Here is a 27,130-nt window from a genome sequence, read left to right as displayed (position 1 = left end):
AGAAAGGAATTCTTTGCAGAGAGAGTGCTCAGGGATTGGAATGGGCTGCCCAGAGAGGGAGTGGATTCCCCATCCCTGGAGGTTTTTCAACTGAGCTTGGCCGTGGCACTGAGTGCCATGATCTGGTAAAGGGACTGGAGTTGGACCAAGGGTTGGACTTGATGATCTCAGAGGTCTTTTCCAACCCAATCCATTCTGTGATTCTATGGGTGTGGCACTGAGTGAGAATCCACCATGTCTTGATCCAACCCCACTGTGACCACCAGCCCAGGGCACTGAGTGAGAATCCACCATGTCTTGATCCAACCCCACTGTGATCACCAGCCCAGGGCACTGAGTGAGAATCCACCATGTCTTGATCCAACCCCACTGTGACCACCAGCCCAGGGCACTGAGTGAGAATCCACCATGTCTTGATCCAACCCTACTGTGATCACCAGCCCAGGGCACGGAGTGCCCTGGGCTGGTGATCACAGTGGGGTTGGATCAAGGGTTGGACTTGCTGATCTTGGAGGTCTTTTCCAACCCAATCCATTGTATGATTCTGTGAATAACTCAGCCCTGAGTCTGGGCCCCTCAGCTCTGCTGGAGGCTCCCCTGGTGTCCATGTTTGTCCCTGGCTTTATGGAGGACTTTGGACTCTTGTTGCTGCTTGTCTTTGGCTCTTCTCCTTTTGCTCCTGTCTGTGTTCCCTGGCTGGGTTTTGGCTGTGGTCTGTCTCTCAGAGGGGCTGAGGCTCTCAGGGAACCCTTCAGTGCAGGCACCTTGGGGTGAGGGCACTGGTGGGATGGGTAATCCTTGGATCCCTCCTTCCCTGCCCCTGGGAAGGGACCCTCTTCCAATGGCTCTTCATTCCCATTTGGCCTGAAATGATCTGTAACATTGGGAAGCCTTTCGAGGAAGTGTCTGTGCCACTGACGTGGATTTTGGCCATGGGAGGAAGAGCAAACACCCCAAACAAAATGAAAGGGTGAGGTTTTTATACAAATCCTTCACGTAAGTCAACAAAGATATTGGAATTGCAAGTGGAAATAGCAAGACAGTGACATTCTTGTTGCTTTCATCTCCAAGAAATGTGGGTCAGGAAAACATCTCCATCTGTTCTCCCCTCTGGAGGAACACAAACACTTCCCCAAGTGCTGTGTGAGCAAAGCAGCAACTGGGAGTCCTTATGTCTGTTTCTGTTTTAGTCTATGCAAAGTAACAGGATGGGGTTTGTTCCTGACAAAATCTGTTGTTAAATTTGTTGGTAAACTCCTCACCTCGAGGCTGCAGTAAACGCCCAGAGCTAAAATGTTCCCCCCTTTCTCCTGGGTGAGCTTTGCATTGTGCTGCATTTCTGGGAATTCCTCCCTCTGAGCAGCCAGCAGCCCTCAGCATTCCAGCTGTTCCCGATAGCAACCCCTGGCTATCACTCTTCAAATACCCAACTACTCAAATTCACAGCCTGCAGAAGTGATAAGACACCTCTCCATCCATACCAAAGTGGGGCTTTCTGTAACCCTTGGGTGTCCTTTGAGCCAGATGAGGGGAAAAACCTGCAAAACAACACAGAGAATAATCATCAACCAGTGGGGCCATCTGAGCAAATGAAGAAGACAGTCCGGGGACGGGTTGAAGATTAACCACTTGTTTGGCTCCACCTCGGAAGCAGCAAAGGGTGTTCTCAGATTGTTTGTCAGTTATCTTGGAGCTCTGTATCCATCGGAGATTTGCATCCTGCTTTGAGTGGGGAGGTGCATGGACTCTGCAGAGCTGCTGTGAGCCAGGGAGTGAAGCCCCGCAGCGGTGGCAATGCCTGGAGTGAGGGCACCGGCCCTGGCCAGGCTGTGGCACCAGCTGAGGAGTGCCCGGAGCTGCAGCCTGGCCGCCTGCCCCGGGAGGGACCGCAGTGCTGCCCGTGAGTGACTGCCCTGCTCCCAAACACGGGGGGGCTGCAGCAGGGGGGGCTGGGGGAGCCTGAGATCAGCTCAGCTGGGGAAAAACTTGGTTGTAATAATGCCAAGGTCATGGGTTCAATCCCCTGTGTGGGCCATTGACTGAAGAGCTGGACTCGATGATCCTTGTGGGTCCTTCCAGCTCAGAATAATCTGTGAGTCTGTGACTTAAGGACTCGATGATCAATCAGCAATAGGACAAGGGGGCACAAGTGCTGTAGGGAGAGGCTGAGGGAGCTGGGGGTGTTTAGCCTGGAGAAGAGGAGGCTCAGAGGTGACCTCAGCACTGTCTGGAACTGCCTGAAGGGAAGTTCTGGCCAGGTGGGGGTTGGTCTCTTCTCCCAGGCACTCAGCAATAGGACAAGGGGGCACGATGGGCTCAAGCTCTGCCAGGGGAAATTGAAGTTGGAGAGCAGAAAGAAATTCTTTGCAGAGAGAGTGCTCAGGGATTGGAATGGGCTGCCCAGAGAGGGGGTGGATTCCCCATCCTTGGAGGTTTTTAAGCTGAGCTTGGCCGTGGCACTGAGTGCCATGATCTGGTAAAGGGACTGGAGTTGGCCCAAGGGTTGGACTTGATGATCTGGGAGGTCTTTTCCAACCCAATCCATTCTGTGATTCTATGGATGTGGCACTGAGTGAGAAGGCACCACATCTTGATCCAACCCCACTGTGATCACCAGCCCAGGGCACAGAGTGCCTACATGGCTGTGCCTACATGGTCCAGCTGTGCCACACGAGCCAGCTGTGCCACACAGGCTGTCTGTGCCTACATGGTCCAGCTGTGCCACACGGTCCAGCTGTGCCTACATGGTCCAGCTGTGGCACACGAGCCAGCTGTGCCACACAGGCTGTCTGTGCCTACATGGTCCGGCTGTGCCACACGGTCCGGCCGTGCCACCCCTCTCGCCGTGGGGCGCAGGGCAATGGCAGCGAACGCTCCGCAGAGGTACCCGCAGCCGCGGCCGTCCAGCTGGCACAGCGCGCCATGGCGGGACCGCCCTCCCATCCCGGGCCGAGGGGCCGTGCCGGAAGGGGCCAGGCTGTGCCGGGCTGTGCCGGGTTGGGCTGTGCCGAGCCGGGCTGTGCCGGGCTGGGCGGCGGCGGCTCCTCCGCGGTGTCCCCGGCGATGCTGCCGCTGCTCCGCCGCGCCTGGGCGGCCGCCGCTGCCTCCTCCTGCTCCTCCCGGCGATCCGCCCGGCCCTGCAGCCTGGGCGCCTGCTGCTCCTACCGCCTGCGGGACGCCCGTGAGTGCCGGACCCCCGGACGGGCCCTGGGCACGGACGGGCCATGCCCTCCCTGAGCTCTCCAATCCCCTCTCTGCCCATCCATCGCTCCCTGCCCTCGCTGCCCCTCCATCCCTGCCCTCCCTGCCCCTCCATCGCTCCCTGCCCCTCCCTCCCTTCCCCTCCATCCTTCCCCTGCCCCTCCATCGCGCCCCGCCCCTCCATCGCTCCCCTCCCTGCTCCTCCATCCCTTCTCTCCCTGCCCCTCCATCGCTCCCTGCCCTTCCATCGCTCCCTGCCCCTCCCTCCCTTCCTCTCCCTCCCTTCCCCTGCCCCTCCATCGCTCCTGTCCCTCCATCGCTCCCTGCCCCTCCCTCCCTTCCCCTGCCCCTCCATCCCTCCTCTCCTGCCCCTCCCTCCCTTCTCTCCCTGCCCCTCTATCCCTCCTCTCCTGCCCCTCCATCGCTCCCCTCCCTGCCCCTCCATCTCTCCCGCTGCTTCCACCCTCTGTGGAGTGTCGCCGAGTTCAGCCTGGCTTTGTCCCCCCCTTTGTCCCCGGTTTTGTCCCTGCCTTTGTCCCTGCCCTCCGCCTCAGGAAGTGACCGTGTATTTTGAATACCGAGAGAGTTTTTGCGCCGCCTTCCCTGCGGGAGGTGACCTGATACGGCCCGACAAAGTTTGCCTCTGGCTAAGGGAAAGGAAGGAAAGTTGTTTGGCCTCCCTTGTTACGAGGGGTTTGATAACAGATTTAATTTATTTTCTCCCCGAGCACCTACACCTGTCTGGCTTTAAACGCAATTAACACAATTAACTGCCGTGCAGACTCTATTTGTGCATGTCCCTGTTATCCCGAGCCTGGTGCAGTCCCAGGGCAGCTGATGGGGTGATGTCCAAGGAAAGCTGAAGGGGGAAAGCTCAGTTGGTTAAACCTTGGTTTTAATAATGCCAAGGTCGTGGGTTCAATCCCCTGTATGGGCCTTTGACTTAAGAGTTGGACTCGATGATCCTTGTGGGTCTTTTTAACTCAGAATAGTCTGTGAGCTCATAATGGGGTGCTGAGCCTCTGGCAGAGCTGGAAAGCAGAACCCACCTTGAAATCAACTGGCAATAAAAGGAAAATACTCTTTTCTCTGGGATACAGGGGACAGGATTCTCTGAAGGGCCCTTTGCAGATGCAGAAAGGTATTGACACAGCTCTAAGTCACATCCCTGTGTGGTTTGAGTCATGCCACTGGAATGCAATATTTTTGTTGTACTTTTCCTGCTCATCAGCTGACTCGAATTAGCCTTTGGTGACAAAGCCAGAACGTTCTGAAGGGCTCGGTGTGTCTCTGCAGCACAGCCTGACTCTGCTCTCCCCTCCCAGTGCATCCCCTGTGGCAGAGCCCGCTGACCATTCCCGGGGGCACCCGCCAGTCTCCCATCAACATCCAGTGGAGGGACAGTGTCTACGACCCCTTTCTGAAGCCCCTGACCATCAGCTACGACCCCACGACGTGTCTGCACATCTGGAACAATGGATATTCCTTCCTCGTGGAGTTTGATGATTCTACTGACAGATCAAGTAAGCAAAGCTCAGAAAAATGGTGTGGTTACTGTCTCAGTGATGCTCGGAGAGGAGAAATACAGTGTGGGGTGGATCTCAGGACAAGTGTTGGAAATGAACAGACAGTAAAAAATGCTGTAGCCAAACATGGATTTCCAGTGGTGGGAATTGGAATGAAGAAAGTCTGTACAGGCTTCATTTTCACTCTCTTGCACAAATCCCCTGTTGCATGTTGAAATTTATTTCCCAAGCCTCAGTGCCCTGTCCTTTAGGTCTTGTCCTATCACAGCTTTGCCTCCCTGAGCCAATGTTCAGTCAGATGTGTGTGTATTTACCTCTTTTAAATCAGATTCCATGTTGCCCTTTATTGGAGTAATCTGCCACTTATCTCTTTGTGGTGCTAATGGATATATTTAATGCCTTTGAAATAATCAGCTGCCAAATGAGTTGCAGTTGGAAAGCACACAGGCTTATCTTATCTCCCTGGGCTTTTGGGAATTCAGGGATACTGAGCTGCTGCCCAGCGAGCAGGAGGTGGGTCCCTGTTGTTTCAGGGTTAGAGGAGTCCTGCATGCAAAATCCAATCATGCATTCCAGCAGTTTCCTGGGAACAAGTCTCTGACCTGAGCTGCTCCATCCTTTTAACTGCTCAGAAGGGTCAAGTAACTTCAAATCAAGACGTTGCTCCCAAATTCCAGATTCTTCTCTTCCTTTTGAAAGTTGCCTTTACCAAAGGTTATTGCAGGTGTGTGTAAGATTATTTCACAAAGTCAGGTGAACTGGCAGCAGCTGGTCAGGGCTGTTGTGAAACATGGGATTAATCAGCTTGTCCTGGAGGGAAAACTGAGGGACCCTGAGCAAGTTAGAACCTGTTGGACTGTGTTCAGTTCTGGGCCCCTCAGTTGAGGAAAGAGATTGAGGGGCTGGAGCGGGGCCAGAGAAGAGCAACGAGGCTGGAGAAGGGACTGGATGTGGCACTGAGTGTCCTCTGAAACACCTCCAGGGACAGAGAATCCAACATGTCTTGATCCAACCCCACTGTGACCACCAGCCCAGGGCACAGAGTGCCAGAGTGATCCCAGTGGGGTTGGATCAAGGGTTGGACTTGATGATCTCAGAGGTCTTTTCCAACCCAATCCATTCTGTGATTCTATGGATGTGGCACTGAGTGAGAATCCACCATGTCTTGATCCAACCCCACTGTGATCACCAGCCCAGGGCACTCTGTGCCCTGGGCTGGTGATCACAGTGGGGTTGGATCAAGGGTTGGACTTGATGATCTCAGAGGTCCCTTCCAACCCAACTGAGAAGAGCAACGAGGCTGGAGAAGGGACTGGAGCACAAGTGCTGTGGGGAGAGGCTGAGGGAGCTGGGGGTGTTCAGTCTGGAGAAGAGGAGGCTCAGAGGTGACCTCAGCACTGTCTGGAACTGCCTGAAGGGAAGTTCTGGCCAGGTGGGGGTTGGTCTCTTCTCCCAGGCACTCAGCAACAGGACAAGGGGGCACGATGGGCTCAAGCTCTGCCAGGGGAAATTGAAGTTGGAGAGCAGAAAGAAATTCTTTGCAGAGAGAGTGCTCAGGGATTGGAATGGGCTGCCCAGAGAGGGGGTGGATTCCCCATCCCTGGAGGTTTTTCAGCTGAGCTTGGCCGTGGCACTGAGTGCCATGATCTGGTAAAGGGACTGGAGTTGGCCCAAGGGTTGGACTTGATGATCTGGGAGGTCTTTTCCAACCCAATCCATTCTGTGATTCTGTGAGAGTCACTTATGTTTAAGGTGTCTGTGCACTGTGAGAGATCCTCCAGCTTCCTGAGGGGTTTGGCAATGCCCTTGGGAAGGGAGCTTTCAGCACACAAATATCCACTTTGTCTTCACAATACCAGGAGTTTTGGTTGATGTTTGGAGAGGGACTGATGAAACAATGCAGCAGAAATGGTAGTTGTGGATTGCAGGAGGTTGTGTGATGTTTGGGGCTGCTTCTGGTTTTGTTTTTCCAGCTCTTCCCTCAGAATATCAGTTTCCAAGAGGGAATATTCTTGGCCCTGCTTATTTGAGAGCTGTTGTATGTAATGAAGGAGCCAAGTCCTGCCCTGCTGTTTCTACAGCACAAACTGCTGTTGCACTATCCCAGTGGGATTAGGGCAGAGACATCCCTTGTCAACTCACCAGTGATTGTAACTTCCTGACTTTAGATTGGGTTTGCTTTTCATTTAAGAGTCTTTGGCTTTAGAAAGCCACACTCCACTCTCTGTTGGGGGATATGATCCTGAAAAGCCTTTGGTGGATAAGAAAGTTGTTTTCCCCTGCAAGAACTGATGTAATGGAGGGGAGTTGCCTGTAGGAGGCTCAGAAATGTGCAATATTTAACCACACAGGCAGTTTTTGTGGCACAGAGACAAGTGTGGAACCTTCAGGGCCGAGCCCTTTAGCACAGCCAGGCCTGCCCAGTTAGAGTTTCAAACTTGCTGGCTGGCTCTGAGGGAAAAAAAAACCAAACAAAACAAACACATGAAAAGCTCTTAATGCCTCTCATTGCTTTCTCCTTAGCATGAAGGTGATTAACTTATTTTCAGAGCAGTGCTGGGATTAGCTGGTGGCCGGTCCCCAGTGGTGTCCCCAGGGGTCTGTGTTGGGTCCAGTCCTGTTTAACATCTTTAGTGATGATTTAGATGAGGGGGTTGAGTCCATCAGCAGCAAATTTGCTGATGACACCAAGTTGGGAGGGAGTGTCGACCTGCTGGAAGGCAGGAGGGCTCTGCAGAGGGATCTGGAGAGACTGGAGGGATGGGCTGATTGCAATGGGATGGAGTTCAACAAGGGCAAGTGCAGGTCCTGCCCTTTGGCCACCCCAACCCCTGCAGTGCCACAGGTGGGCACAGAGTGGCTGGAGAGGGACAGGGGAAAAGGGACCTGAGGGGACTGAGGGACAGGAAGCTCAACAGGAGCCAACAGTGTGCCCAGGTGGCCAAGAAGGCCAAGGGGATCCTGGCCTGGATCCAAACTAGCGTGGCCAGCAGGCCCAGGGCAGTGACCCTTCCCCTGGACTCTGCCTTGGGGAGGCCACACCTTGAGTGTTGTGTTCAGTTCTGGGCCCCTCAGTTGAGGCAAGAGATTGAGGGGCTGGAGCGGGGCCAGAGAAGAGCAACGAGGCTGGAGAAGGGACTGGATGTGGCACTGAGTGTCCTCTGAAACACCTCCAGGGACAGAGAATCCACATGTCTTGATTCAACCCCACTGTGATCACCAGCCCAGGGCACAGAGTGGGGGTGGATCAAGGGTTGGACTTGATGATCTCAGAGGTCTCTTCCAACCCAACTGAGAAGAGCAACGAGGCTGGAGAAGGGACTGGAGCACAAGTGCTGTGGGGAGAGGCTGAGGGAGCTGGGGGTGTTCAGCCTGGAGAAGAGGAGGCTCAGAGGTGACCTCAGCACTGTCTGGAACTGCCTGAAGGGAAGTTCTGGCCAGGTGGGGGTTGGTCTCTTCTCCCAGGCACTCAGCAATAGGACAAGGGGGCACGATGGGCTCAAGCTCTGCCAGGGGAAATTGAAGTTGGAGAGCAGAAAGAAATTCTTTGCAGAGAGAGTGCTCAGGCATTGGAATGGGCTGCCCAGAGAGGGGGTGGATTCCCCATCCCTGGAGGTTTTTCAGCTGAGCTTGGCCGTGGCACTGAGTGCCATGATCTGGTAAAGGGACTGGAGTTGGCCCAAGGGTTGGACTCGATGATCTGGGAGGTCTTTTCCAACCCAATCCATTCTGTGATTCTGTGAAAATCAACAGCTGCTCCTGGGTTAGTGCTGGGAGAGCAGCTGGACCCAGGGACCTTATGGCAAAACAAAGAAGGAAGGGCCATTATTTTCTAACCCACTTCTGTGATTCTGTGTGTGTTATTAGCCCTTTGGCACTAATTGTGGTTCCTCATGTACCACATGCTCTGATGCAATAACTGGCAAGATGAATTTGCAGGATGTTCCTGGTTCAATTAGGAGGAAATGAGTGAAATTAGAAAGCTGGGTGTAGATTTTTCATTCATAGCTTTGCAGATGGGGAGAGGCCTTCTGAAATCAGGAGAGCAGACTGAAGCTTTGCCTTTATTCATGGCTAAAAAGTGCATTAAAGCTTCCAGAAACTCAGAGTCTTGCCCAGAGGCAAGTTTAGATCCTTCATGAATTGCAGCTTGAATAGTTTGCAGGTACAATATTTGCATATTTGGCTGTGCAGGAAATCTTTTTCCCTTGGTTCTGCAGCCTGGAAGGTGATTTGAAGCAGAATGGTATGTTTGGGGGGTTGTAACTTGAAGGAGAATTGAACATTTGACACAATATACTGATTTTTTTTTTGGCAAAATTTGATTTTTGATTTTTTGAGTATTTTTTCCCAGCTGGTGAGGCTTTGCTGGGATGTCATTTAATAGATGTGTCATTGCTGTGCCATCACACAAGTCCCTTGGGTCAGGCAGTTCTTGTTCCTGCTCTGAGACAGGAGTGACAACATGCCATGGAATCACCATGACTGCCAAGCTTGCTGTGAGCTGGAAAAAATTCCCTTGAGGGGAGATGGATGAGGAGACTATTGAGCTTATCCTCAGCCTGATCTAGGAAAAACCAGGGATGTGTTTGCTTGAAGAACTTTGTCCAAAGAAGCCAAGCAAGAGGACCCTGTTTAAGTGTGAATTGTTGCTTTGCCTATTTGGTTTTTTTTTATTTGTCTGGGCAATTCCAAGTCATGTTTGTTAATGAGTGTCTTGTTGTGTTTTTCAGTAATTGTTGGAGGTCCCTTGGAGAACCAGTACAGGCTCAAGCAGTTCCACTTCCACTGGGGAGCCATCAATGACTGGGGCTCTGAGCACACAGTGGACAGCAAGTTCTACCCAGCAGAGGTAGGAGCTGACATGCTGAGCAGTGCAAATGCTTGGGCAGGGCTCTCTGGGACTGGGCCACCTGCTAGAAAGCTCCCAAATTCAAGGGCTGCATCTTCACTCCAGGATCAGACCTGGGGGGTGCCACAGCTCATGTGCTCTTTTATTCTAAGTTCATCTCCACGGTGTTTCCTGGAGCTGCACAGTCTGAAAATTGCACATTGGCCCCATTATTGAAAGTTAAAAGTCACTTTGTTTGTTGTTATTAAATTCTCACAGAGAAACAAAGCCCATGCTAAGTACTCTAAAAAAATATTTAAAGAGAAAATGGATTATTTAATTTTCCCAGCCACAGCTGTAACTCAAGAGGCCTCACCCTCCTCACCTGGTAGGCAATAACTGTCTGTGTGTGAGCCCAGAGCCTTGGCTGCTGTTGCAAAGTTCATTCCAATTATGGACAGGTTTTTTTGGTGTTTTTAAGTTGTTGGAATGATGTCCAGCAGAGTTCTGTGGCAATGTAGTGGTTATTATCATTTTATCTTCTGTTTGCAGCTCTTAAGCAATAACTAAAAAAAGCAAAACTTCTGTGCTTAAGTAACTACCAAGGAAGAAAGAGTCACCAAAAAGGAGGGAGTCAAGGGGGAAAAACAGGACAGTGTGCTCTGATCCTCCTCTTAACTGAGGACAGTCCCTCCAGCTCCAGGAATGCTTTATCTGTGCCTTACCTGTAGCCAGACTCCCACAAACTAAATCCTGCTCATAAATGGCTCTTTGGCTGTTGTTTGAGGCAAGAAAAAAAAGAGGGAAGGGCCATTACCTTCCAATAACACTTTGGTCCTCTCTTCAGTGGTGTGTGGGGTCTCAGGCACTCCCTGAGTGTCTCAGACTGCCAAGGACAAAGGTGGCAAAGATGAGAAGTGGTTCCTGTGCAGGTGTTGATCTCTCCCCCTTGTGTTGCAGCTGCATCTGGTGCACTGGAATGCTGTGGAGTACCCGAGTTTTGAAGAAGCTGTCATGGAAGGGAATGGCCTGGCTGTCATTGGGGTGTTCTTAGAGGTGATTTCATCAGCTGCAGTGAGGCCTTTTTGCTTTCATGCTGTTAAAACCAGTTTAGGGCAAAATACCTCTGGATTCAGCAAAGGCAAGTGCAGGGTCCTGTTCCTGGGGAGGAATAACCCCAAGGAGCAGCACAGGCTGGGGACTGACTGGGGGAGAGCAGCTCTGAGAAGGACCTGGAGGTCCTGCTGGGTGACAGGGTGACCATGCAGCGTGTCCAGGGGGTCAGGAGGGCAGTGGGATCCTGAATCTGCTCAGCAGGTCAGGAGTGATCCTGTTCCTCTGCTCAGCCCTGGAGAGGCACATCTGGAGTGGTGGGTCCAGTCTGATTTCCACAGTTCAGGAAAGACAAGGAGCTATTGGAGAGGGTCCTGCAGAGGCCACAGAGATGGTGAGGGGTCTGGAGCATCTCCCTGCTGAGGAGTGACCGTGGGAGCTGGGACTGGTCAGTCTGGAGGAGAGGAGGGAGAGGGGATCTCATCAACCCATACAAATGTCTCCAGAGGGTGTCAGAGGACACTCCCAGACTCTTCTCAGTGGGGCCCAGGGACAGGACAAGGAGCAATGGCCATAAACTAAAACAAAAACAGTTCCACCTCAGCCTGAGGAAGAACTTTCCATGGAGGTGGCAGAGCTCTGGAACAGGGAAGGTGTGGGGTCTGGAGACATCCCAAACCCACCTGGATGTGTCCCTGTGTCACCTCTGCAGGTGACCCTTCCTGGGTAAGGGGGTTGGACTGGGGGGTCCCCAGAGGGTCCTTCCACCCCTAAATATTCTGTGATTCTGTGATTGTTGTTCTCATAAAATATAGTAAGATGGATAAGTAGAATGTCACTTACCAATTCCCACCTCCCCTGTCCCCTGCAGCTGGGATTGTTGTTCTCATAAAACATTTATTAATACAGATAAGTAGAATGTCACAACAAATTTGCTGATGACACCAAGTTGGGAGGGAGTGTTGACCTGCTGGAAGGCAGGAGGGCTCTGCAGAGGGATCTGGAGAGACTGGAGAGATGGGCTGATTCCAATGGGATGGAGTTCAACAAGGCCAAGTGCAGGTCCTGCCCTTTGGCCACAACAACCCCCTGCCCACTCCAGGCTGGGCACAGAGTGGCTGGAGAGGGACAGGCAGGAAGGGACCTGGGGGGACTGAGGGACAGGAAGCTCAACAGGAGCCAACAGTGTGCCCAGGTGACCAAGAAGGCCAATGGGATCCTGGCCTGGATCCAAACTAGCGTGGCCAGCAGGACCAGGGCAGTGACCCTTCCCCTGGACTCTGCCTTGGGGAGGCCACACCTTGAGTGTTGTGTTCAGTTCTGGGCCCCTCAGTTGAGGCAAGAGATTGAGGGGCTGGAGCGGGGCCAGAGAAGAGCAACGAGGCTGGAGAAGGGACTGGAGCACAAGTGCTGTGGGGAGAGGCTGAGGGAGCTGGGGGTGTTCAGCCTGGAGAAGAGGAGGCTCAGAGGTGACCTCAGCACTGTCTGGAACTGCCTGAAGGGAAGTTCTGGCCAGGTGGGGGTTGGTCTCTTCTCCCAGGCACTCAGCAATAGGACAAGGGGGCACGATGGGCTCAAGCTCTGCCAGGGGAAATTGAAGTTGGAGATCAGAAAAAAATTCTTTGCAGAGAGAGTGCTCAGGCATTGGAATGGGCTGCCCAGAGAGGGGGTGGATTCCCCATCCCTGGAGGTTTTTCAACTGAGCTTGGCCGTGGCACTGAGTGCCATGATCTGGTAAAGGGACTGGAGTTGGCCCAAGGGTTGGACTTGATGATCTGGGAGGGCTTTTCCAACCCAATCCATTCTATGATTCTGTGATTCTGTGATTCCCCAACTACTCCTGTCCCCTGCAGCTGGGATTGTTGGTCTCATAAATAAATATTAATATAGATTAGCAGAATGTCACTTACCAATTGCCACCCCCCCTGTCCCCTGCAGCTGGGATTGTTGTTCTCATAGAATATATGTTAAGATGGATAAGTAGAATGTCACCTGACCATTGCCACCCCCCTGTCCCCTGCAGCTGGGAGCACGGCACGAGGGGCTGCAGACCCTGGTGGATGCCCTGCCCGCAGTCAAACACAAGGTTGGTGCTTTCAGGTGTCCCCTGGAGGTGGGAGGGGAAGCTCAGTCTGAAGGAGCAATTGAATACTTGAATCTTTCCAAACCTCTTGGAGAAATGGTGCTCCTGAGGTTGCATCCCCTTAAAAAGGCACACAGATGTTTCATGCCTGAAGGGGTGGTTGATTTACTGGGCAATTAAAGCTTTTTGATGTTTGTCTTATCTTCGAGGAGGAGATTATTTGCTTTTTGATAAACACTAAATTTCTCCTGGGGGAATGGGATTCTCTCCTCGTTGATTCCCGACTCCTGCCAGGAGAGGGAGTTGCTGGATCTCTGATCCTGCTCAGGAGCAGCTCCTGCTCTTCCAGTCCCCAAATCCTTTATGGAAGTGCACAAAAAATACACACGGACAATTGTAACTTGTAGGCACGTCCAGCTGAAGTCGCTGTGCCACTTATTTCTCACAGGAAGGATTTTAAAAATCCAAATAAAACAAATATTTATGGCAGGGCAGTGACAAAATGCCAACCAGGTCGATTCAATGTCAGAAGACCTACAAGGTCTGTGAATGTCCATCCATTATGAGAGTGGAATATTTCACAGCGTTTGGATTTGAAACAAAACAAAGTCAAGCTGAAAAAGAAAAACATCAGACTCACCAAGCTGGGCTCTGGCAGGGCTCTCCTTTCCAAAGGGTGTCACCCACCAGCTCATCAGCACTTGGTTTAAAATGTTTGCAAACATTTGTTGCCTTTGCAACATCGTCACTGACTTAAGGACCAAACCCTGAGAAACATCACCCTGGGGAGGAAGAGGAGGAGGGTCAGATAATGCCCATTCTCTTGTCTTTCCTCCCATCTCTATCTCTGGTCCAACCTTCTGTTTTTGAACAGTTCTCCACTGTAATATTCCCAGTGGGGAGTGGATAAAGCCTGTCCTGGAAATCCCCCAGGAGCAAGGTTTGGGTAGGAAATCCCAGGCTCTGGAATTCTCTGTGGAGTCTGACACCTCACCTGGGGGATTGCACATCCTGCAGACAGGACTATTTGCCATGATTTAAATAAAATTTTATTCTTCTCTCCCCCCTGCCTAAAATCATGCAGTGAAAAGTAAGACTTTTAAATGTGTCTGGCAGAAATACCTGAATTCATTCCACCCTTTTTTCCTGTTGCATCCAGCTCCCACAAAGCCACAGGCATTGCTCCTCCACACTCCTTGTTTATCCTACCCTGAATTCCTAATGGCTTGTTGGGACAACAGAAACATCCCAATTTTGTCTGCTCAGGATCTGCCTTATCCCTCAAACCCCCGATTTTGTACAAAACTCTGTGACTATTATGATTTTATGTAGATCTCTATTAATATTCACAACAAATTTTCTATAACATGTATAATATTTCCTCTCATGGTGAAGATATTTTTTAACCCGTTGGGGTTTTTTTCCCCTCAAAATACAATCCTTAAAACTCTTTTTTTTTTTCCTGGTGTTCAGGACACTGTCATTGAGTTTGATGTCTTTGATCCCTCCTGTTTGATCCCCTCCTGCCCTGACTACTGGACCTACGCAGGCTCTTTGACCACTCCCCCCCTGACCGAGTCTGTCACGTGGATCATCAAGAAAAAGCCCATCGAGGTTGATGAGGATCAGGTAACTCTCGGGCTTCCCTTTCACATCATTCCTGTCGCTGCCACAGAGAGGAAGACACAGGGAAGTGGTTCCTTATCACCAATTCTCTCTGAACACACAGAGAATTCAGGGGTTGAGGAGGAATCCTGATATTGAAAGGCTTCACACTCTGCAGGGTGTTTCTCCAGCTCTTCTCAAGGGTTTTGTCTTGATCTGTGGCAATGCTGGAAGCTGCCCCTTGAAAATTTGGGAGGTTTTAGGAATTTCTGTGATTATTGGAGCATAATTTTGCTCTGCTCCCCAGGGTGGGGTTTGTGGATGGACAGAAGAAAGGGAAGGTTTTGTTAAATTCTAAACTGAGCTTTTGTGCCTGTTCTTGGAGACACTCAAGGGGCTGATCCTGAGTTCTTATATCACAGAGGGTGTAAATTAGATGTAGAGACAAGTGGGAAATGGTCAGAAGGAGAACTCGCTGGAATTGTGCTACAATTGTGGGGGTTGTTGGAAATTCTCAGGATTTTTTTGCCTCTTTGAAGAGGTGGAGAGGACTTTGAGGGGCATCACAGCATGGACAGGCCTTGGGAGTGTCCTGCAAAGCAAGTAAAGATGGACAGCCCCAAAAAATCCACCATTTATTCATGGTTTAAAAGGAACTGAACATTATCTGTGCATTGTTGCTGGTTTTTGAGGGTTTGATTAATAATGGAGAGCACAATGACATGAGGCCAAATGGAGATTTATTTTGTTTAATAGAGTTGTGCCTGGACCTTGTCCATCAGAAAGTCAAGCTCCAAACAAACACAACTCTGAGGAATAAGCCCATGTATGATCTTCATGTTTTACTTTATATAAAGGAGCAGGATGGGGAGAAATGGAGGCTGTTAACAGAGCAGGGAACTGCAGGCACAGTGCAGCAATCTTGTCAATTGAAATTTTTCTCATTTTTCCTTTTTCTTGGGGCTTTACTCTCACTCTTTTATGGCATGACAGTGACTTAGGCCTGGAATGCCCTTGAGAGTGTTAGAAGCTGCTCTGCTGCATATTTTATCTTAATCCCAGTCAGAAACCACGGAGAGAACAACCCCCTGGGCTGATGCTTGCTGGGGTTCCCTCTGTGCTGGGATGTCTGTCTCAGGTGCTCCAGGAGAGGTGGGAATTAAGGCTGGAGAGGTTTATTTCAAGATGACACAAATTCCAGTACTTGAACAGGGGTTGGGTCTCTCTCAGGTGTGCCACACTTGGCATTTACCTGCCTGAAGGTGGCAGGGGGGTGACAGCTCCTCCTCTGCCCTGGTGGGATGGATGGTGGGAGAATCTCTCCCAGCAGCTGACAGTGCACTTGGTGCCAAAATTCCTCAGCATGCAAAAGCAATACCCCTGTGATTTTCTCCCCAAGCATCGATGACTTTGTGTTGTCACAAGCTCCAGAAAAGTCACTCAGGTGGCCTGTGCTGTCCCCTCAGCTGGAGGCGTTCCGGAGGCTGCTCTTCACGTCGGACGGGGAGGAGGAGAAGCGCATGGTGGACAATTTCCGGCCGCTGCAGCCGCTGATGGACCGCACGGTGCGCGCGTCCTTCCAGGTCAGGCAGCGCCTGCCGGCCCGGGGGCAGCCCCAGGAGCGGGGGGCAGAGCTGCCCCTCTGAGCTGTCCTGAGAGCTGCCCCCCCTCTGAGCTGTCCTGAGAGCTGCCCCTCCTCTGAGCGCTGCCCCTCCTCTGAGCGCTGCCCCTCCTCTGAGCGCTGCCCCTCCTCTGAGCGCTGCCCCTCCTCTGAGCGCTGCCCCTCCTCTGAGAGCTGCCCCTCCTCTGAGCTGTCCTGAGAGCTGCCCCTCCTCTGAGAGCTGCCCCTCCTCTGAGCTGACCTGAGAGCTGCCCCTCCTCTGAGCTGCCCCTCTGAGCTGCCCCTCCTCTGAGCTGACCTGAGAGCTGCCCCTCCTCTGAGAGCTGCCCCCAGAGCTGCCTCTCCTCTGAGCTGTGCTGAGACCTGCCTCTCCTCTGAGCTGGCCTGAGAGCTGCCCCTCCTCTGAGCTGTCCTGAGACCTGCCCCTCCTCTGAGAGCTGCCCCTCTGAGCTGCCCTGAGAGCTGCCCCTCCTCAGAGCTGCCCCCACAGCTGCCCTGAGACCTGCCCCACCTCTGAGCTGCCCTCTAAAAGCTGCCCCCAGAGCTGCCCCTCCTCTGAGACCTGCCCCCAGAGCTGCCCTTCCTCAGAGCTTCCCCCAGAGCTGCCCTCTGAGAGCTGCTGCCCCTCTGAGCAGCCCCCTGAGAGCTGCCCCTCCTCTAAACTGCCCCTCCTCTGAGCTGCCCCTCTGAGCAGCCCCCTGAGAGCTGCCCCTCCTCTAAACTGCCCCTCCTCTGAGCTGCCCCTTGGAGCTGCAGCCCCTGCACACAGTTTGTTTGTCCCTGTGTCCCTCCCCTGTCCTGCACTGTGTCCCTGCACTGCCACAGCCTGCTGAGTGCCCTTTGGCCTTCAGCAGAGAAGCTCTGGGGATTTTAGTTTGGCTTTTCTTTAGAAGTAAATATTTAGTCTGGCTTTTCTTAAGAAGCAAATATTAACCCTTAACAAAGTGAGCTGCTTTGAGGCAGGGATCAGTAAGGAGTTACTTTGACAGCTAAAGCTGAAATAAGGACAGCAGAGCTCTCCCTCTGCCTGTGCTCTGAATTGTTCTGTTTCAATGCTCTTTCAGTGCCTTGCATAAATTAATAATCCAGGCTAAGAGCTCGTTAGCAAGGAGGGAGTGTGAGGAAGTGCAAAGTATTAATAGTGATCAATTTGTGGAATTGTTTGAGGTCTGGGAAGAGAACTGGAAGAGAAGTAGCTGCTCTAGTCACACATACAGAGACATTTTGCCTTCCCTTTCCCTGGGATGACAAGAGGAGAGGACAAAAAATGGCTTGGAGAATAAAAGCTCTTTCCATTCTCTTGGCTGCACCATCCACCTTTGATGTGGATGCCCCACAGTGTCCACTCTAAATACATCACAAGCCAGAAGACCTTTCCTTAAACCTTTTAACAAATGTAGAAGCTTTTGCTCTGGCAGCTTTTACTCTTGTGTGTTAATAATGTATCAGAAGAGAGCAGAGAATTCACCAGTATCAGCAAATTAGGTGAAAATGTCCAGTTGATCCCAGAAAACTGATCACCTCAAAGGAAAGCAAGATTAGATAAAGGGCCAGCTGACCCTCCCAGTGGGATTTGGGGGGATTAAAAAAAGCCCAAACCACTTTCTGAAACCTGTGCTAGGACAAAATGCAGCACTCAGAAAGGGTTTGGGTTTCAGTGACTCAGAGCACTCTCTTCAGAGTTTTGCCTTAAGATGTATTTAAAAAAAAAAAACAAAAAACAAAAACCCTTGTCCAGCTTCAGGACAACTGGGGACCAGTTTGCATGTCCAGCACCTTATGGGAACCATGTCCAGTGGTGGCTGATGCTGCTCTGTGGACCAGGCCAAGCTGCCACCTGCAGAGCCTTGCCTGGAGCTGTGGCCCAGTGCCACAGCTGTGACCTACCTCTGCACAGCCTCATTTTCCCTCAAGCACCTTGTCCAGTGGCTCTCTGTGCTTTGGTGAGGTTTCTTCTGAGGAGCAGGGCTGCAAACCGTGGTGAGACCTCCACAAACCGTGGTGAGACCTCCACAAACCGTGGTGAGACCTCCACAAACCGTGGTGAGACCTCCCCAAACCGTGGTGAGACCTCCCCAAACCGTGGTGAGACCTCCCCAAACCGTGGTGTGACCTCCCCAAACCGTGGTGAGACCTCCACAAACCGTGGTGTGACCTCCACAAACCGTGGTCTGGTCTCCACAAACCGTGGTCTGGTCTCCACAAACTCTGGTCTGGTCTCCACAAACCGTGGTCTGGTCTCCACAAACCGTGGTCTGGTCTCCACAAACCGTGGTCTGGTCTCGCTATACCACGGTGTGACCTCAGTTGTGTTTGGTCCTTGAGGATGGTACTCAACCTGCTCCTCATTGCTGGTGTGTTCATGGCAATGCTAAACCCAGAGGTTCACAATCGATCCTTTTGGTTTTTTTAAGTCCCAGTGTCCAGCTGAAAAGCACTTTAACACTTTTTAGTGTGACCCTGATGATTTTAAGGGTTTGTAATGATCTTGTTTAACCAGTGAAGTGCCCAGATCCTGCCTTTGCTTCCCCCATGGCTCTACCTCAGGCTGTTGTTGTGGTGCAACAGTTGTGCCTTTCTCCCCTGGCCATTTGGAGTGTGGCCACTTAACTCTACATGGGAAATGTGTGAAAATCTCCCTTCTGTCCCAGTGCAGGGTGTTTTTCCCGTGGAGTGAATTCAACATGGCAACATCTCTCTTGAGTTCCATTATTTCTCCCTCACCCTCAGTGCTTGGGGGAACGTTTCCATCTTGGCTGTGCCATCTCCCTTTGGATGGGGCTTGGTCTGATGGGAGGTGTCCCTGCCCATGGCAGGGGGTGGAACTGGGTGATTTTTAATGCTCTTCCCACTCAAACCATTCCATGATTCTGTGATTCCATGATCCCAGTTGAACTCTACATTCTCTGGCCTCATCACACTGACTTCTCCCCCCACACACAAACACCCCAGTGGTGATTTTTGCTAAAGAATGAGACGCTCCAGAATAAATTTTGAAGGAATATCTACAGTTCTGCCAATAGGAAAAGAATTATTTCCCTTTTTGCCTGAATGTAGATGATCTGGGCATTAAATTGGAGATTCTTGCCCAGTTCTGTTCCTGAGCAGGACCCTGTAGAAGGGTGGCAGCAGCTCAAGATGTTGTGCTGCTCAGTATTAATGGGAAAAATTGCAATATAAGGACATTTTGCCTTGTATTTCAAAGCAGAGCTGCCTCAGCAGCACTTGGGCTGTGGGTGACCTGCATCAGGAATAAATATCATTCCCATCCATCAGTGGATCCTTTCAAAACCTTCAGATTTTCAGTTGCCTTGGTGATTTCACTGAGTTTTTGGGTGTTTCTGCTCCACTGAGGTTGTTTCACTCCTGGAAACACAAACCAGAGATCTGGGGAACCCCCCCAGGCTGTAAATGTTTCCCCTCCAGGGGCTCTGGAGGTCTGTGGGGCCTCACACCCAGCTTGGGTCTGCTCCATTTCCCTCCTGGCTCTGTAAATCCTTTTCCATCATCCCTCAGAGGTGATGTTGAATATTCCCTTATTTACTTTGTTAGAGTGTTGTCATTTATTGGCAGAGAATGGGTGAATTAACTGGTTAACTGCTCCCACCTGTTAAACTGGGACACCCAGTACTACAGTTAATAAGCAATAATCATATTTAGATAAAACCCCATCTATTTTTACTGCCATAAAATGAATAAATTTCACTTTCAGCACTGATCAAATATATGGAAACAGGGTCAGTGTAGAAAAACCCCTCCTGTGCTACAAAAAGGAGTTTTCTGTTACAGTCATTTTGCTGTTTCCTGCAGTTCTGTGTAGTGTTTTGGCATCCCTGGTTGGGGCAGGGCAGATTGTTGTTGGAATTAGCCTGGAAATGAACAGAAAGGGAATTTCGGGGTTTTGTTTTTAGTTTTAACTTCTGTGTTCCAATGAATGTATTGGCCTTGTGGGTGGTGACTTCAAGGAAATAATTGTGTGCCTGCACAAGTGTAAAAGAGGAGATGGAATTCTCTTGCCTTATTTTCTGTTGTGTGTGTCTGAAAATGATTTATTGTTGGATAAGAGCTGATATTTGTAATAATTTTGCACAATTGAGTTGAACTCTCAAAGAGGAATCTTTGGGGTGGTACAATACAAAGGGGTCAATGCACATATTTGTGTTTTCCTTGCATAATGGTCACTTTTGTTACTAAATGCTGCCCTAGGAGGCACTCCTGTGGCAATAAATCCTGGGAATTACAGACTGTAATGGAAATAATTGTGGGACCTGAAATGGAAGGTTTCTGAGCACAGACCTGAGTCTGTGTTGGCCTGACTTCCAATACTGCTGTTAAATGCTGCTCTTTTCTCACTCTGGGTCCTTTCCTAGTTGGACCAAGCTTTGGCATGTGGATGTTTGATCCATATTCCTGAATTCCAGGAGTTCTCACTTCAGGTGCCTCCCTGAGCACTCCTGGGCTGTCCTGCCAGGAGTGACCCCAGAGCTGCCAGGAGTGTCTCCCTTGGCTTTGCAAGCTCAGCAAACAGAGCTTGCTGAGATCTCTACAGGGTTTTACAGGACTGGACTTGTCCTTTGGGGGAAGGTCCCTTTGGGCCTCAATTCTGGATGGTTTGATTTGTGTTTCTTGGCCCACCTTTGCTGTTTGTGCTTTGTGTTTTCATGGCCATCATTGCACTGTGTATTAATGTGTGTTCTCTGCCTGATCATAATTGCCTGAAATCGCTGTCTCTGCAGACAAATCTGTACCAGGGAGTGCCTTTTGTCCCCCTGGGATCCAGGTCTTTTCCCTCAGTTTTTCCCTGATGTCCAGGACCTTCCAGCTGCTGGATCTTCCACTGTTCCATTAGTGAGCAACTGCAATAAAGGACCAGAGAAACCCGTGCCTGGATCTCATTGTGTAATTAAGCTCTTCAAGTTAAAAACCAGACTTTCTGTCAAGACAATAATACAATTCCTCTTGGGGACTGACCCAGTTCATTAGGAGGGGAGTCTAATCAGCTGTCAGATGTGCTGAGACACTTCCAGGCTCTGAAAGCCTCTGCTGAACTGTGTTAGGATGGGAATGAAAGCACAAAGACCTCTCTGTTGCTGCTGTGCTGATGGAAGGGGAGCTCATTAGTTATTACATCCAGCCAGATGCAACGTGCCATGTCCAAGGGGATTCCAGATTTTCAGGATCTTTGCTAAACTCCTTCACTGGACACTGATCAATAAGCTGAGCCCCTGTTGTGTAACTGGCCTTGATAAAACTGAGCCCTTGTGTGGTGTAAGAAGTTTCACCTTTAGTGGTTGTGGCTGCAAGAATCTTATCAAATAACTCTAAAAAACCCTTTCAGTAAAATAATTTACTTGTCACAATTAAAAATTGATATAAGAAAGTGGGTTTAGATGGGATATTGGGAAGGAATTCTTCTCTGGGAGGGTGGGCAGCCCCTGGCACAGGTTGCCCAGAGAAGCTGTGGCTGCTCCATCCCTGGGAGTGTCCAAGGCCAGGTTGGAGCAACCTGGGACAGTGGGAGGTGTCCCTGCCCATGGTAGGGGTGGAACTGGATGATTTCTAAGGTCCCTTCCCACCCAAACCATCCTGTGATTCTATGGAAGTGGCTAATTAGCTGAAATGGGCATTAATTTCTGTCTCACTGCTGAGCCATGCTTGGGGTTTGGCTATCAGAGAGAGAGGGTTTGCACAGCTGAATTAATTCAAACAAGTTTCCTCTAATTTGGATGGGAAAAACAGGAGGTGACACTCTTGGTTAAGGAATCCCCCTTAAAATAATAGTAGATAATATTTACAGGAGGCCTTCCCAGTGGTGCTGTTTGGTTGGCAGCACATTTTGGAATGAGGACCCAGTGGCACAGGTGAGCAGTGAGATTGAGGTTTTCCTATTTAAGGTTCTAGAAGCTGCCACCACTTCCATTTAGCCACGAAAACAAACTTTGCAAGCTGTTTCTTAGCAGGGCTGAGGTGTTTGCTGAGGAAAGGGCTGGTTTGGGTCCAGCTTGGTGTGATCAAGGCAGCCCCGCTGGGAGCTGCTCAAGAACACCCACATTACTCCTGACAAATGGCCAATTTGCTCCTGCTCCTGGTAATTATTTGTCCTTCTGACAAATCCTTCCTTCCTGCTCCTGTTTGATGTGACAAACTCCGAGTGCCTGAGTATTAGCACATGGAGGACTGATTGGATAATCAAATAGTCTTCAAAGATCCTGCGGAATAACTTGGGGGCCTGAGGAGAGTTAATGTTGGAGGGCAGGGCTGATAATAACACTTGGCATTTGGGAAGTGCTTTGAAGATAGAAAGCACTCTGGGAACACACCAGCAGGGCTGGGGTTTTCTCAGGAATACAAATGGAGTTGCAGAATTAGCTCCAATGGATTAATTTGCAAGAGAGTCAAGTGTGTGGTTGACTTGAAACAGGGCAGTGCAGTGGCTGCTCCACTGGCTCTGGATCCCGGGATTTCCACATGCTTAGCTGTGAGTCCTTTGGAAGAATTAGAGAGAAGAGAACTCCATCCCACTCCTGTGACAGCCCATGGAAATGTCAGTGGATTAGGTCAGTGTCAGGTGTAAATCCCACAGTCATCCAGCAGGTCATGGTGGGATCCCTGGGCCAGGAGCAGGACTCGATCCCAGTGGGGCCCTCCCAGCTCAGGAGATTCCCATTCCAATTGATAGATTTGCCTCAAGGTAAGAGCTTGGCTTAGAGAACTGGTGGAGTCAATCCCTGGCTTGAATGGTTCTGTTCACCCAGAACTGAATTGGAGCATTCACCTGAAACACCCCAAGCATGTGTTTCATTTCTAGCCCAGCCCTGTCTGCTGGATCCTGATTTACCAAGGCCAACACAGAGACAATCCCACAAGTTGTAAGTACCTGGTTTTTATTCTGATTTCACAGTCCTGTGAATGTTCTGCCCAGGGTAAAAGCATGAAATGCAGTAACAAGAATTTCTTTAGGTTACAGCCATAGAGCCTGTAATGTTAAACTAAAAAAGGCTTTGGGGGTTACAGAACAAATCTGATAAATACATTTTGCTGCTTAATGAACTGTCACAGTCTTTTCAATCCTTTCAGGTTCCCATTTGTAGTTGAAATCTGGAAGAACATGCTCGGTGCCAAGGTAATTTGTTTTCTAAGCTTGCTTTGTAAATCTGGGTGTTTCTATAAACCCAGCAGCAGTTTGGAGCCCTGGCCTGAGCAGCCACTAGATGTCAGGTTGGGATCAGTGCTCAAGGTTCCTGGAATGGTGGGAGGTGGTGGCGGTGGCAATCAGTGTGAGGTACCTGAGGATGTAACTGAAATGTCACCTCTTTCCCCAGAATTCCCATCTCGTGTTTTCTGAGCTATCTGGGAGAAAACTCTCCAACCAACCCACTGAACCCATCATGGAGGAGGAGGAGGATGGTCCAGCAGGATGGACAGCCTTGGGTTTGGAGCTTGGGCACGACTTCTTGTGTGGCACCACCTGACCCCTGCTGAGAAACAGCTCCTGAGGTACCACTTCCACCTCCCAGTGGGAAGGATTATTGTTGGGAATTAGGGCTTCGAGGCTCTGAGCTCCTCTCCTGTCCCACGAGGGCAAGAGAGGGTCTGAATTTGCTACAGAATTGATTCCTTAGGCCTTAGTGTGGTATCCAAGTGAGTCTCCTTGGATGCAAAACCTTTGCCTTCAGTGTGGCAGAAGCCTGTTTTGCCTGCACAGTTGCCAGATCAGTGAATGATTTATTTCCAAATGAGGTTTTTTTGGTGAGTTGGGTGATTTTCCAACATGGCAGGCGGATTTCAGGTCGCCCAGTTATTTTTGTGATGGTGATTTTGGCATCTCACGTGACAGGCTCCAGGTTCCTGCAGCGCCTCTGCAGAGGTGCAGGTGGTGCCGCTCCGGGGCCTCGGGGGGAAGGTGGGATGGATGGAAGAGCAGGGCAGGACGGGGCTGGGAGACACAGGAGGTGCTGCACTGCAGGGACACACCCAGGGAATGGATCTATTCTGTTCAGGAAACATATATATGTATTCTGTTCTCTATAGGAACACACAGCCCTTCTCTATGGGATCACATCCCCACCCGGGCAGGGGAACGGATGGGGACAGGGATGGTGACAGGGATGGGAACAGGGATGGGGACACACCTCCCCTCCCGGGCCGGGGACAGAGATGTGCGGTGGCCGCTCCGCTCCCTCTGTGCCCTCCTGGGGCAACGGGGAGGGTAGAGGGGCACGGGATGAGAGAGATGGGGGTAAGGGAAGGGGGACCCCTGATACGGACCGGGGACCCTCGGTAAGGGAAGGGGGATCCCTGATACGGACCGGGGACCCTCGGGAAGGGAAGGGGGACCCCGATACGGCCACAGGACAGCCCGGAAGGAGCGGTTATGCCCGGTACAGAACAGGTGCCCCCGGTAAGGAGCCAGGACCCCCGGTACAGTGAAGGTACCCCAAGTAAGGAGCCAGGACCCCCGGTAAGGAGCCAGGACCTCCGGTACAGAGCGGGTACCCCCGGTAAGGAGCCAGGACCCCCGATACAAAGCAGGTACCCCCGGCACAGAGCGGGTACCCCGCCCGGAGCACGCCCCGCTCTGCCTGTCTCAGTCGCGCCGCGGCTGCCGCGCAATCCCGGGGCGCTGCACCACCCCCCTTCCTCCTCCCTCCTCCTCCTCCTCCTCCTGCTGTCCTCTCCTCCCCCCGGAAAGCAGCCCGGCCCCTCCGCCGCCGGAACAAAAGGGGCGGCCGGTGGTGGCGGCGGTGCCGCTCCGCGCCCGCCCCGCTCCGCTCCGCGCTCCGCCACCATGTCGGGCAGCGGCGGCGGCCCCGGCGGCGACAGTGCCGTGAAGAAGCGCAGCCCGGCGGGCTCGGCCGCCTCGCTGGCGCAGGAGGAGGACAAGCAGGCGATGGAGAAGATGCTGGAGGCGGCGGGCGCGCAGGAGAACGGCTGTGCCCGCTCGCCATCGCCGTGCGGCTCCGCCGAGGGGGTCACCCTGCAGCGCTCCATCACGCTGCTCAACGGCGTGGCCATCATCGTGGGCACCATCATCGGCTCGGGCATCTTCGTGACCCCCACGGGCGTGCTGCGGGAGGCCGGCTCGCCCGGGCTGTCGCTCGTGGTGTGGGCGGTGTGCGGCGCGTTCTCCATCGTGGGCGCGCTGTGCTACGCCGAGCTGGGCACCACCATCACCAAGTCCGGCGGGGACTACGCCTACATGCTGGAGGTGTACGGCTCCCTGCCCGCCTTCCTCAAGCTCTGGATAGAGCTGCTCATCATCCGGCCCTCCTCGCAGTACATCGTGGCTCTGGTCTTCGCCACGTACCTGCTCAAGCCCATCTTCCCCACCTGCCCCGTGCCCGACGAGGCTGCCAAGCTGGTGGCCTGTCTGTGTGTCCGTGAGTACCGTTTGGTGGCTTTGGACTGACAGGGAGCAGCGTCAGGAGGGGTATTAGGGAGATATTCTGCCCTGTGAGGGTGGGGAGGCAATAGCACAGGTAGCCCAGTGATGCTGTGGCTGCCCCATCCCTGGAAACATTCAAGGGAAGGGAGCCCTTACAGACATTAATTTACAAAGGGCAGGGTTAGGTGGGATACTGGGAAGGAATTCTTGGCAGTGAGGGTGGTGAGGCCCTGGCACAGATTGGTCAGAGAAGCTGTGGCTGCCCCATCCCTGGGAGTGTCCAAGGCCAGGTTGGACAGGGCGTGGAGCAACCTGGGCTGGTGGGAGATGTCCCTGCCCATGGGACAGGGATGATCTGTTAAAGATTCTCATTGATCTTTAAACTCCCTTCCAAGCCAAACCATGCCATGATCCTGTGCCCCTCTCCAGGTCCCTGCAGCACGTGGCTCCTCACCCCCATCACCTTCCTCCAAAACGCTGCCCGTACCTCCCTCGGGAGGAGATGCCCCGTCCCTCCAGCACCGAGGCTGCACCCCGAGCCTTTCTGCCTGTTCGGAACGGCAGCAGTGGGAAACGTGGCCCCATCCCAAATTAATCGAGCAAAAAAAAATCCCCCTAATGCCAGCGGCAGGTTAATGAGCCCCCGTGAATGCAGCGGGCTGGAAACACAGCGTGAGTTTCTCTGCGAGCTGGAATGGGGTTTGTCGGGCTGTCCCACAGGGCTGTGTTTGGGCAGGATAAAATCCCCTCCTGCAGAGCCTGGGGCGGGCTCGATGTGCAGGCTGAGGAGGGGGGATAACAGCCCTTGGGGCATTATCTGTCACGAGCAGTGGGTGCTGAGCGTGGCCTGAGCTCTGCCGGGCTGCTTTCAGCACCAGTGCCGGGGTGGGATGTTTCTGGGCTGGGCGTGCACCGATACGGTGCTCACACCCTGGTTTGATGGGGGTCTTGGGCCAGCAAACATTCTGTGCCATGAGGTGCTGCCTTGCAGAGAAGTTCAGTCACACTGTGATGAATTCAGGGCCACTGGTGCCTCCCAGGGCACACAGAGCTCACCCCCAGGGCACACAGAGCTCATGGAATCATAGAATGGATTGGGTTGGAAAAGACCTCCAAGATCATCAAGTCCAACCCTTGGGCCAACTCCAGTCCCTTTACCAGATCATGGCACTCAGTGCCACGGCCAAGCTCAGCTGAAAAACCTCCAGGGATGGGGAATCCACCCCCTCTCTGGGCAGCCCATTCCAATCCCTGAGCACTCTTTCTGCAAAGAATTTCTTTCTGCTCTCCAACTTCAATTTCCCCTGGCAGAGCTTGAGCCCATCGTGCCCCCTTGTCCTATTGCTGAGTGCCTGGGAGAAGAGACCAACCCCCACCTGGCCAGAACTTCCCTTCAGGCAGTTCCAGACAGTGCTGAGGTCACCTCTGAGCCTCCTCTTCTCCAGGCTGAACACCCCCAGCTCCCTCAGCCTCTCCCCACAGCACTTGTGCTCCAGTCCCTTCTCCAGCCTCATTGCCCTTCTCAGTTGGGTTGGAAGAGACCTCTGAGATCATCAAGTCCAACCCTTGATCCAACCCCACTGCGATAACCATGACTTGATCCAACCATGACTTGATCCAACCCCACTGTGATCACCAGCCCAGGGCACTCTGTGCCCTGGGCTGGTGATCACAGTAGGGTTGAATCAAGACATGTTGGATTCTCTGTCCCTGGAGGTGTTTCAGAGGACACTCAGTGCCACATCCAGTCCCTTCTCCAGCCTCGTTGCTCTTCTCTGGACCCGCTCCAGTAGGTCACACAGATCTCACTCTCAGGGCACACACA

General features: G+C 52.1%; 2 protein-coding genes across 10 annotated transcripts in view; both read left to right on the top strand.

The window, feature by feature from the left end:
- The first annotated feature begins 1,625 nt into the window (after positions 1–1,625).
- Positions 1,626–24,151, top strand: CA5A (carbonic anhydrase 5A). 9 transcript variants are annotated; one of them, XM_071567974.1, is made up of 10 exons: positions 2,971–3,181; positions 4,527–4,724; positions 9,461–9,579; positions 10,519–10,614; positions 12,635–12,697; positions 14,168–14,323; positions 15,766–15,882; positions 22,729–22,789; positions 22,998–23,043; positions 23,243–24,151. In XM_071567974.1, exons 1-9 carry the CDS (start codon positions 3,064–3,066, stop codon positions 23,009–23,011), a joined length of 942 nt encoding a protein of 313 aa, XP_071424075.1. In that variant the 5' UTR covers positions 2,971–3,063; the 3' UTR covers positions 23,012–23,043; positions 23,243–24,151. The 9 variants fall into 9 exon arrangements, 7 of the variants coding, with proteins under 7 accessions (XP_071424075.1, XP_071424080.1, XP_071424079.1 ...); XR_011698917.1 differs by lacking the exon at positions 2,971–3,181 and adding an exon at positions 1,626–1,900 and having other exon boundaries at positions 22,729–23,043; XR_011698916.1 differs by having other exon boundaries at positions 22,729–23,043.
- An 81-nt stretch (positions 24,152–24,232) lies between these two features.
- The window catches only part of SLC7A5 (solute carrier family 7 member 5), a 37,488-nt gene continuing 34,590 nt past the window's right edge, over positions 24,233–27,130 (top strand). The window contains exon 1 of the mRNA XM_071567973.1: positions 24,233–25,300. Within this exon, the coding sequence (XP_071424074.1) occupies positions 24,295–25,300 (1,006 nt within the window). The 5' untranslated portion in view covers positions 24,233–24,294. The remainder of the gene's footprint in view (positions 25,301–27,130) is intronic.

This window comes from Pithys albifrons, chromosome 12, assembly GCF_047495875.1.
Source record: "Pithys albifrons albifrons isolate INPA30051 chromosome 12, PitAlb_v1, whole genome shotgun sequence".
Taxonomy (NCBI): Eukaryota; Metazoa; Chordata; class Aves; order Passeriformes; family Thamnophilidae; genus Pithys; species Pithys albifrons.
This window is presented reverse-complemented; position numbering and strand designations above follow the sequence as displayed.